Source organism: Geotrypetes seraphini, chromosome 4, assembly GCF_902459505.1.
Source record: "Geotrypetes seraphini chromosome 4, aGeoSer1.1, whole genome shotgun sequence".
NCBI lineage: Eukaryota > Metazoa > Chordata > Amphibia > Gymnophiona > Dermophiidae > Geotrypetes > Geotrypetes seraphini.
In genome coordinates, this window is record NC_047087.1 from 161,637,033 (window position 1) to 161,649,339 (window position 12,307).

The 12,307-nt window shown below is 48.7% G+C and overlaps 1 protein-coding gene across 8 annotated transcripts in view; it reads right to left on the reverse strand.

Moving 5' to 3' along the window:
* The window catches only part of CENPT (centromere protein T), an 822,208-nt gene that overhangs the window by 279,905 nt on the left and 529,996 nt on the right, over positions 1 to 12,307 (reverse strand). For all 8 annotated transcript variants that reach the window (XM_033941803.1, XM_033941802.1, XM_033941796.1 and 5 more), the window contains one exon: positions 7,434 to 7,576. In XM_033941803.1, coding sequence (XP_033797694.1) covers positions 7,434 to 7,576 — 143 coding nt within the window. The remainder of the gene's footprint in view (positions 1 to 7,433; positions 7,577 to 12,307) is intronic.

Below are 12,307 nucleotides of genomic sequence, written 5' to 3' on the forward strand. Positions count from 1 at the left end.
GTCGCCCAAGACCAAATCCGCTGGCCTTCTTGACACAACAGGCGAGAGCCCGTTCCACCCTGTTTGTTGATATAGTACATGGCAACTTGATTGTGCAAAGGAGTAGTACTTGAGGAAAGAGGAGATGTTGGAATGCCTTGAAGGCGTAAAACATCGCTCGGAGTTCCAGGAAATTGATGTGATGTTTCTTTTCCTGGGCAGTCCAAAAACCCTGAGTTTGGAATTCGTTTAAGTGAGCTCCCCAGGCATAGGGGAAAGAATCTGTGGTGATGATGAGCTGATGAGGAGGTAGATGGAACAGTAGACCTCTGGATAGATTTGAAGATGTCAACCACCAGCGTAGCGACTGTCGAAGAGACGATGTCACAGATATGTGTTGTGAGCAAGGATCTGTCGCTTGGGACCATTGTGTTGCGAGGGTCCATTGAGGAGTGCGCAAGTGAAGACGTGCGAAGGGGGTGACATGCACCGTCGATGCCATATGCCCCAAGAGCACCATCATGTGATTTGCCAAGATGGTAATCTGTTGAGACACCTGCAGACAAAGTTGAAGGATGGTCTGAAGGCGGTTGGGTGGAAGAAATGCCCTCATAAGAACAGTGTCCAGAATGGCGCCAATGAAATGAAGTCGTTGGGTTGGAATGAGATGCGACTTGGGGAGATTGATTTCGAACCCCAACAGTTGAAGAAATCGAATGGTCTGGTTGGTGGCAAGAAGCACCGTCTGAGGGGAATGACCCTTGATCAACCAGTCGTCCAGATAAGGGAAGACATGAAAATTGTGAGAGCGGAGATAGGCTGCTACCACAGTCAGACACTTGGTGAACACCCTGGGAGAGGAGGCCAGAACGAAGGGTAGCACCTTGTACTGGTAATGAGTGTGATTGATGAGAAAGCGTAGATATTGCCTGGATGTTAGATGGATAGGAATATGTGTGTAGGCCTCTTTGAGATCGAGGGAGCATAGCCAGTCGCCCTGAGTGAGAAGAGGGTAGAGTGTGGCAAGAGAGAGCATTTTGAACTTCTCCTTGACCAAGCATTTGTTGAGGTCTCTGAGATCTAAGATAGGTCTGAGGTCTCCGGTGTTTTTGGGAACTAGAAAGTACCGGGAGTAAAATCCCAGACCTCGCTGATCTGGAGGAACTTCTTCGATGGCACTGAGAAGAAGGAGGGATTGAACCTCTTGAGTGAGAAGAAGGGATTGAGACCGGTTGGAAGCAGATTCTTTTGGCAGGCTTAACGGAGGAGGAGTCTGAAAATTGAGGGAGTAACCGTGGGTGATGATAGAGAGCACCAACTGATCGGTGGTAATTACCTCCCACCGAGCCAGAAAAAATTGGAGGCGGCCTCCGATATGTTGTGGAAGAGGACATGAAGGAGGAAGACTGGCTATGCCCTGGAGCAGAGAGTCAAAAGGGCTGAGTTGGTTTAGGCTGAGCAACAGGCTTTATTGCAGGCGGCTGTTGTTGGCGAGCCTGTTGGTGCTGTTGCTGCCGCTGTCTCCGAGGCTGAGGAGGATGAGGTTGAATTGGCCGAGCGGAGAAACGGCGCTGATACGAGGTCTGCTGCCTAAAAGGATGAGCAGGAGGGGGTTTCTTTTTGTTTTTCAATAAGGTATCCCACCTCATCTCATGAGCCGAAAGTTTCTGGGTGGTGGTATCCAGAGATTTCCCAAACAGCTCATCACCCAGGCAGGGAGCATTGGCAAGGCGGTCCTGGTGGTTCACATCAAGTTCTGAGACGCGAAGCCATGCTAAGCGTCTCATAGCTACAGACATTGCAGTAGCTCGGGATGTCAGCTCAAATGTGTCATAGATGGAACGGACCATGAATTTCCTGAGCTGCAAGAGACTGGCAGTACATTGCTGAAAAGCAGAAAGTTTGCGGTCTGGAATATATTTTTGAAAAGTGGCCATCTGCTGGATCAGATGTTTCAGGTAAAACGAGAAGTGAAAAGCATAGTTACCTGAACGATTGGCCAATATAGCATTCTGGTAAAGTCTTTTACCGAATTTGTCCACAGCCTTGCCCTCTCTGCCAGGAGGGACAGAAGCATAAACACTGGAGCCGGCAGATTTCTTCAGGGTTGACTCCACCAGCAAAGATTCATGTGGCAGCTGAGGTTTGTCAAACCCTGGAATAGAAATAACTTTATAAAGCGATTCCAGCTTTCTTGGAGCTCCTGGCATGGTGAGAGGAGTCTCAAGATTTTTATAAAAGGTTTCCCTTAAGATATCATGAAGGGGTAATTTCAAAAATTCTTTAGGAGGTTGGTCAAAATCCAAAGCATCAAGGAATGCCTTGGACTTTTTAGAATCAGACTCCAATGGGATTGAAAGGGTGTCTGACATCTCCTTAAGAAACTTAGTGAAGGAAGTGTGCTCTGGCTTACTAGCAGGATCCTGCACAGATGGGTCCACCTCCTCCGATGAAAAGTCATCATCGGTACCGAGGGGGTCCTCTGAATCATCCCATAAATCAGGGTCACGTACCGATGGAAGACGGCCCTGAGATAAAGGAGTAGAGGATTCGGTATGTCTGGTTTTACTTACCGATTTGCCAGAACGCATCGACACCATACCTGGTGAAAGTAAAGTGGTACGGGTGTCAGAAGGCGGTACTGGCTCGGAGACTGAATGAACAGCTCGCCGTAGAGACTTAGGTTCTGCCGACAGAACAGACATAGACATGGAAGAGGCAGATTTAAGTGGTGCCGATAACATCGATGCCGACAAAATAGGCTGTTCGACGATCGGTACCGCAGGCTCAGTGGGTACCGACACTGGAAGGGTCGGAGTTAAAAGAGCCGGGAGAAGGTGCTGTAATTACTCCTTAAGTTGGACCTGGAGGATGGATTGTATACGCTCATCCAGGGACGGTCCCGATGGCACCGGTACCGCTTTTTTCTTGCTTGGTACCTGCGGTGCAGCTCGACGCTCAGGCGAAGTCGATGCCGATGAAGAGGCCGTGACTTCTATCGGAGCGGAGCGTTTACGGGGCCGGCGCGCAGTCTGCAGGACTTGGCTCACTGCATGTTCGACTGGCGGGCCGAGAACTGTAGGGGATGGCTTCTTAGCCGGCTTACCTGTGGGGTGCGACACCGAAGATGTATCTTGCGGTGTCAAAAGCGCCGGTGCCGATTTGGAGGAAGCTTCCGATGCCGGGGTCGATGCCGGTGGAACCTCCATAGTGGCACGAAAATGAAGCTGCTGTTGAATCTGGCGATTCTTCAAAGTTCTCTTTTGAAGAGAAGCACTGCGGGTGCACGTCGCAGCCCTATGGTCCGGACCCAAGCACTGAAGGCACCACTTGTGCGGGTCGGATAAAGAAATAGGGCGTGCACACCGCTGACACTTTTTAAAACCCGGTGAAGGGGGCATGAAGGGAAAAACGGCAGTAGCAAAATCGAAGCTCGAGGCTTCGATGGTGCCAACAGGCCCCGCCGGGGCCGACCGAAAAAAGTCGAAAAAATTGGACTTTTTTTTTTTTTTAACAAGAAAAGAAAAAAAAAAACACGTGAAAAGGTTCACGAGAAAAAATACGCGAGCGGGAAGGCGAAAAAAAGGATTTTCCAACAGTCGTTGGAAAACACGCGTCTTCTTAGCTCCGCAAAAACTAAGAAACTGGGGACTGCGCGCCTCCGTCAGGCAGGAAGGCACTCGCGCACACGCGGTGCGGCCTAGCTAGAACTTTCTAAGTTCTTAGAGTGCAATCACTCTAAAATTGTCCGTACCGGGGCTCCGTCGGTGCCGTCACCTATCAGTCAAGAATATGCTGCCTGCTTGTCCTGGGATAATGTATTTATATATTTATGCATGGAGTTTTTTTTTTCAAACCAGTGATGATACAGGTGGCTTAGGGCACTTGCATAGTCCCGGCTGCCTGTATATGAGGTTTGTTTTTCTCCGTCTTTTTATTTATCATTTTTTATCCATTGTGTCTTTTGATGTGACATGAATGAAGCCCTTCTGCTAAACAAATTACACAGTACTTTTTTGATTTTATGTCCAGACATGTCTACGTTATATGTGGAAATTGTAGGGAAACAAGATGTATGCGACTTGGAAACCACATAGTTGTATGCGGTATATACATTTTTAAATAAATAAATATATCGTTATTCGATCTATATTATTTATGTTAACACATAAAGCCTTTCATACACTTGAATCCAGTTATCTAAACTCCTTAACTATTCCATATGTTCCATCATGAGTGCTTAGGTCCTTACAAGACAATAGATTAGTTTTGCCATTGCCCAAAATAACAAATTGCTAATGTACCAGATGTAAAGCTATTTTTATATCTGGTGCCAAGTTATTGGAACCAACTTTCTAATAATATTCATCTTGAACTGAATTTTAAAGCTTTCAAGACACTATTAAAGACTTACTTTTTCCAATCTACTACTACTATTAATTATTTCTATAGCACTACCAGACATAAGCAGCTCTAAACAGAGTCACAAAGAGGACACTCCCTGCTCAAAAAAGTTTACAATCTAATCAGACAAACATGGATACAGTTAAGGAGAACGGTTAATCTGCTGGCTGTGTTGGTGGGCAGCAGGGAGTAGGGTTATATCAAAAAGGTGGGTTTTCAGTCTGCTTTTAAAGAAGGGAAAGGAAAGGGCTTGGCAAACAAACTCAGGTAATTTATTTCAGGCATAGAGGGCAGCTGGATGAAAGGAATGAAGTCTGGAATTGTCAGTGGAAGGGTACAGCTAAGAGCAGTTTATCTGAGGAATGGAGTTCCCTGGGAGGTATATAAGGAGAGAGAAGAGAGGAGAGATATTGAGGGGCAGCAGAATTAACACACTTGTAGGTCAGCAATAGGAACTTGAACTGTATGTGAAGGTGGAGAGGGAGCCAGTGAGGTGATTTAAAGAGAGGGGTGACATGTGTGTAGCGAGGTTGGTAGAAGATGAGTCGTACAGCAATATCTTTGGTCCAGTTTTGTAACAGTCAGAATTAAGTAAGCAAACATACCCCCCTCTCCTACAATGTCAGAAAAGCAAAAACACAAAGGTGGACTTGGGTGCCTTTGGGTCTGATATTCCTCAAAATGAGCATATTTATTAAGATATTAACATATTTTATGGAGTTTTTTATTCCTCTTGTATGATTGCATAGGTTTTTCCTATACGACATGGAGTTCCTTTCTTACCATTATTGAATATATGTTTTAATTGTTAGCCACAGAGAACTGTTGTAAGCTTCTGCGGGATATCAAATTTTAATAAACATAAACATAAAAAGCTTTTGATGCCTCAGACAAGCAAGCAGGATATCCAGGCTGCTTTTTACACAGGCTGAACCAGCCTAAAACCCTCTACCCCTCCAATCTCCACACGTTTCTTCAGCGGGGAGATACAGCCAGTACTTGCAAGGTCTCTCAACCAGCACGGGGCTCAAAAACAGTCTGGGCCCACACGCTTTGAATTAAACCAGGTGAGTGGAATACCAGGGTCCAAACCCCAAGCTGATCCAAGTGTTAGGGCAGGCTGGGCTTTGTGACAAACCTGTGGCCATCTTTGTCCCTGTAAGTGATAAAAACAGAACACGGTCCCTGGTCAGAAGGGCTGACCAGGTTAAAAGTAAAGGTTTGGATTTGGCTGACTACCCCTCAGACAGTGAGGTAGAGCAGGAGAGGCATGAGCATAGGAATATCCAACAGAGAGCGCCATCTCAGTATGGGTACTCTAGAAAGCCTGATAGGACTCTTATTGAGAAGTGGAGTCCCAGTGCTGGAAGGTATGCTCATTACCAGCCTAGGAGAAACCTGAATTATTTCCCTAGGGATTTCCTGCCTAACGCAGCTGCTCCTAGGAGAGAGAGGTGGGGCTTTAACTCACATAAGAACAGAGCATGGGATCACAGTAGGGAGAGCAGGGACGGAGCTAGAGCTAATGAGCTCAGGCAGCGACAGGAGAAGCAGCAATGCTTGGATGCAGATGAGGGGGAAGTCTCCCTCCTCCAACCCACAGCAGTGAGGACATGGAGATGACCGAGGACTACCACAGCTCAACCCCAGCTGCTGCTGAGCAGGCAGAGGCTATGGATGTCTCTGAACCACTGCTGGAAGCTGGCTATTTCCCCACTGACATGGAGGTTAGTTGCTAAAGGGAATGAAGCAAGGCTGTGCTTGTGCTGGCTCCAGTAACCCAAGCCCAGCTGACAGTAATTAGAGGGAGAGCAGGAAAATCTCCTTGTTACTCTGTGTGACTGCCCGTAGGGCATTGTTTGTTCAAGGAACTTTATCTATGTGGGTGTGAAAGCTCTTTGTGAAAACCTAAGTAAAGTTCACAGCTTATCTAATGCCATGCTGTGCTCCGTCGGCTACGAAGCCCAGCTGACAGTAACGAGCTGTGAAGCCTGCTCTGCAAAACCTATCCGTGTCTCAGCTAGGTAAGCTTAAACGTTTAAGGAATTCATTGCCAAGTTTGGGAACTGCAATTACTCTGTCTGTTTTCACAAGGTGTTTGCAAAGTTTGAAAGTTTGTTTTCCTGATATTTGCATTTACTTTAACCCCTGGTGAAGAGGACTGCATTTAAACTGGAAAAGTCCAGGGTATTGAACTGCATGTGGCTGGTGTAGCAAGCCATTCTGACAACTACAGCTATTTTGTGTTTTATGTTTTTCATGACATGCGGGTGGCTGATGGTATTCAGACCCCCGGGTTCAATAAAGTACAAGAACATTCTTTTAGAACAAACTTACCTGTGTGGTCTTCTCTTTGCAAGCTACTCTCAATGTGGCCTGGCAGACTAGGCAGGCGCCTAGGTCTGTTATAACCTGAAAAGCCTTCCTCCTACCTGAGGAGGCCACGCCGACAGGCCAGAACTCAACACGACTAATCCCTCTGCTGGTTGGAGCAAGGGATAAGTGTGTCACAGCATAAAAGTGTCCTGCAGCAAAGGTGGCCCACTCAGCTAGAGACTTCAGTACCCCGAGTCTGCAGCTTTTGCCAGGACTACTGGGGCGTTCTAAAGCACCAAAGCCTCAAAAAACTTTAATACCTAATAAAAAAAGACACATTCTCCTAGCTTGCATAAGGGAAACAAACTGAGGAAAGAAGGCAGTGCACGGTGATGCAGGGAGGCGGATTTGAAAATGTAAGATGAAATCTTATGCATCCATCGTGGTTGAGGATGAACTACCCACAGGTTCAGGATTCATGTACATTTTGCATTGGAAACAAGCATTCTGAAATAGAGCTGAAGAGAAGATCTTCACAGAGCCCATGAAAGACAAATTTTATAGTTGTATAAAATGGGTGGCAGTTTAATATTAAAAATAATTCTAAACTCCAAAACTCTAAGCTGGTGGTGTTCAAACGGGATGACAGATCTCATGACTCATGGGAAAACAACTTTTCAGAACAACTGAAACTAATAATTAAGGTTTTTTTTTAATCATCTCAGACCTCTTACCTTTCAAATGCATTACATTTCTTTTTATGCCTTCCTCAAAGTCCTCCACACTGATAATCCGATGCTTCTTTGGCCTGCGGTCCAAACCTCTTTTCTCAATTGATTCTGGTACAGAAGGGATGGAGAAGGATGTCTTAAGAGACCTGAAAATAAAATAAACTTATCTTAAATGGCTGTCATGTGTAACATTTTTTGCTGAAACAAAAGCTCAGAAAGGATGCAAATTATCTAGAAGTGTTCCCAAAAGGGGTGCAAAAGCAAAACAAAAAGAAACTCCCCCACAAATAATAAAAAATCCTAAAGAATCAGAAACGGGGGGTGGCATACAAGACCTTTCAATGTAGATAATGAAAACCAATAGAGGGAGAGGGTAAAAAATAAAAGTTTTATTAGGACAAAAACCATATGTTGCCCAAAAGAGCACTATAAAACACCAGGAAAACTATAAGGTAGACACTATTGCACAACAGTAAATTCGACACAGAATCTGAGTTTCACAAAAATCTAGAATGCTATAGTAGTATAATGGGTACACCTCATGTCAAAATGATTGACAGATGTCAAAGATAAGGATTGACCAATCAGCGTTCACTTCTGGGTTAAGCCACACCCACTTTCCACCCACTTTGACCAAACCCCGCCCACAACACACCCACTTTCCCTTAGTCCCGCTCAGGCCCCACACACATGCCCCCTCCTGCCCAGGTCTCACCCTCTCCGCTCATGAATGGTGGTGGCCTCATCCATGCCCCGCCCCATGCCACATCACCGGGAAATGCACTTTGTGATGACATCAGCAGAAATGGGAGTTTCTGCCCTACCGGAAATGCACATTCTGATGACGTAGGCGGAAACAGGGTAAATGAAGCGCCGAAAATGCACTTTTCTGATGAGACAGAAATGCATTTTCTGATGAAGATAGCAGAAACAGATTTAGTCGAACCCCCAGAAATGATGTGGGCGGAAAAAGTGTCTTTTATTTTAACAGCCTTTTAGTTAAAAGACAGGTTTTAAGATCTCATGTTTAGAGCAATGAACAAGCCGATCACAAAAGAAAAAAAAGACATATACAGCTTCTTTCCTGTTTTTTTAAAGCAGACCCCAGGTTTTAAGAGCAGTGCAGAAACAGCTTAGAAAAGGAAAAAAGACCTGTAAAGCTGCATTTTTTTCTTTCCTGTTTTTCTAACAGAATACTAAATCTGAGTTAATGGTTGTGGGGAAGGTAACACCCATATTGTCATGGTGACAGCTGATAAAGCACAGTTACTTACCGTAACAGGTGTTATCCAGGGACAGCAGGCATATATTCTCACATGTGGGGTGACGTCATCTACGGAGCCCCGGCGCGGACAGCTTTTCAAGCAAACTTGATTGAAGTTTCAAGTTTGCACACTGCACCACGCATGTGCATGCCTTCTCGCCCACTAGAGGGCGCATCCCACCTCGTGGTCCTCAGTTCCATAACTAGCAAGGAAGCCATCCCCGGGGATGCGGGCGGGTTGTGAGAATATATGCCTGCTGTCCCTGGATAACACCTGTTACGGTAAGTAACTGTGCTTTATCCCAGGACAAGCAGGCATGATATTCTCACATGTGGGTGACCTCCAAGCTAACCAAAAAAGGGCAGGTGGGAGGATGGCAATTTAGGAAAACAGATTTTGCAAAACTGACTGGCCAAACCGGCCGTCACTCCTGGATAAAGTGTCCAGGCAGTAATGAGAGGTGAATGTATGAACCGAAGACCAAGTGGCAGCCTTACATATGTCCTCCATCGGAGTGGATCGGAGGAAAGCTATCGAAGCTGCCATCGCTCGGACCTTGTGCCCCGTGACTCGACCCGGGGGAGGAAGGCCGGCCTGAGCGTAGCAAAAGGAAATGCAAGCGGCCAACCAGTTAGACAGAGTGCGCTTGGAAACTGGATGCCCTAATCGATTGGGATCGAAGGACAAAAACAATTGAGGAACCTTCCGATGAGGCCTGGTGCGTTGAAGATAAAATGCCAACGCCCTCTTACAGTCAAGCGTGTGAAGCGCCGTCTCGCCCGGATGGGAGTGGGGCTTCGGGAAGAACACAGGAAGGACAATGGACTGATTGAGGTGGAAGTCAGAAACAACTTTAGGTAAAAACTTAGGATGGGTGCGTAGGACCACCTTGTCGTGATGAAAGACAGTGAAAGGAGGGTCCGCAACCAAGGCTTGCAACTCCCCAATCCGCCTGGCGGAGGTGAGGGCAATTAGAAACACCGCCTTCCAAGTCAGAAATTTCAAGGGGGACTTGTTGAGTGGCTCAAACGGGGGTTTCATCAGTTGAGCCAGAACCACATTCAAATTCCACACGACGGACGGAGGCTTAAGAGGGGGACAAACCCTGAGTAACCCTTTCATGAAGCGTGTCACCAAGGGATGGAGTGACAGAGGGCGTCCCTCCAGAGGTTGGTGGAAAGCAGAAATCGCACTGAGATGAACCCGCACCGAAGTGGTTTTCAAGCCGGAGCGCGACAAATGAAACAAATATTCTAAAACCGAGGATACCGGGACTGATACCGGATCCAGGTGAAAAGACGAGCACCAGGTGGAAAACCTGGTCCATTTCTGCGCATAGCAAAGCCTCGTCGAGATCTTGCGGGAGGCTTCCAACACCTCCTTCACCGATTGAGACAGGTCCGGAGGAGTCAGGGAACAAGAAACCAGGCTGTCAGGTGCAATGACTGCAGATTGGGATGTAACATGGATCCTTGACTCTGAGACAGCAGAGAAGGAGAGACAGGCAGGGGAAGAGGCTCTCTGGCACTGAGCTGGAGCAGCAGGGAGAACCAGTGCTGGCGCGGCCATCGAGGTGCTATGAGAATCATCGTGGCCGTGGACGATTTTAGGTGTACCAACGTTCGCATGATCAGAGGGAACGGAGGGAATGCATACAGGAACCTCCCTTCCCAGTCGAGTAGGAAGGCATCCGCTTCCAGACGGTCCTGCGAGTACATCCGAGAACAATATAGTGGTAGTTTGTGTGTCTCCGGAGAGGCAAACAGATCCACCTGTGGCGTTCCCCAGCGAGCGAAAACCTCGCGTAGAACTGCTGAGTGTAGAGTCCACTCGTGCGGTTGCAGAAGTCGACTCAGTTTGTCCGCCAGGCAATTCCGTTCTCCTTGGATGTAGACCGCCCGGAGGAAGATGTTCCGGGAGGCCGCCCACTCCCAGAGGCGAAGAGCTTCGGAGCAGAGGGGCCATGACCCCGTTCCTCCCTGCTTGTTCACATAATACATTGCCACCTGATTGTCCGTGCGGACGAGGACCACCTGGTCCTGCAATATGTGAACGAAGGCTCGAAGTGCTAGGAAGATGGCTCGCAGCTCTAGCACGTTGATGTGACACTAACGGTCTTCTGTCGACCACAGGCCCTGCGTGCGAAGACCGTCGAGATGGGCTCCCCACGCGTACTCCGAGGAGTCCGTGGTCAGGACCTTGCGAAAAGGCGGAGTGCGAAACAATAGCCCCATGGACAGATTTGAAGAGTCTGTCCACCAACGCAGCGATTTCCGCAAGGGCGGAGTTACCGAAATGAGGCGAGACACCGGGTCGCACTCCTGACGCCACTGGGACGCGAGGGTCCACTGAGGGATCCTCAGATGTAGCCTCGCAAACGGCGTGACATGTACCGTCGAGGCCATATGGCCCAGCAGCATCATCATGCGCTTGGCCGATACCCTCGATAGTTGAGAGACCTGGCGGCTCATCCGTACCAAGGTTTCCAACCGCTGGGTCGGCAGGTAGGAGCGTAGGCGCACCGTGTCCAGCACCGCACCTATGAATTGAAGAGACTGCGACAGCCTCAACTGAGACTTTGGAAAGTTTATCTCGAACCCGAGAGTTTGCAGGAAGGCAATAGACTGTCGGGTCGCTGAGATAACCCCCTCCCTGGTCGGGGCTTTGATGAGCCAATCGTCCAGGTAAGGGAACACATGGAGTCCACGTGACCTGAGGGCTGCTGCAACCACCACCATGCACTTCGTGAATACTCGTGGGGACGCGGCCAGGCCGAAGGGCAGTACCCTGTACTGGAGGTGGAGGTCCCCCACCTGGAATCGTAAGAATCTTCGACAGGCGGGGTGCACCGGAACATGGGTGTATGCTTCCTTCAGGTCGAGGGAGCACATCCAGTCCCCTTCCCCCAAGAGGGGGTACAAAACCGGGAGAGATAGCATTCGAAACTTCTCCCGGGCTAGGAATTTGTTGAGCTTCCTGAGGTCCAGTATGGGGCGCAGGTCCCCGGTCTTTTTTGGGACCAAAAAGTAGCGGGAGTAAAACCCCGTACCCCACTGGTCCTTGGGGACCGGCTCGACCGCCCGAAGCTTCAAGAGAGCTTTGGCTTCGGTTATAAGGGTCGGTAGCTGCGAACGGTTGCAGGGGACTAAACTTGGGGGACTGTCCGGCGGCGAGGACACAAAGTTGAGCGAGTAGCCCTCAGAGACGATCCGGAGCACCCAAGCGTCTGAGGTAATCCCGGTCCATGCCTCCCGGAAGGACCGAAGACGGCCCCCGATAGGAAGGGGTTCCTGTGAAAGTGCGGAGGGGAACCCGCCCCGTCCGCTCAGCCCGTCAAAAGGAAGGCGCGGGCTTAGAAGGGCCCTGCGCCTGGGCTTGGGTTTGTCCCCCTCTGCCTCGCTGAGACGGACGTCTCGGAGGCGGTCTCGAGAAAGCCGGGGTCGACTTCTGAGGGTATCGGCGCGGCGGAGGCCGAAAGGGTTTCTGCGGCGGGGGTCTAGGTTTGGGGCGGACCAGGGATGCTAGAGAGCGCTCCTGTTCCGACAAGCGTTTGGTCGCCGCATCCAATGACTCGTCGAATAACTCGGACCCCACACAAGGCAAGTCAGCCAG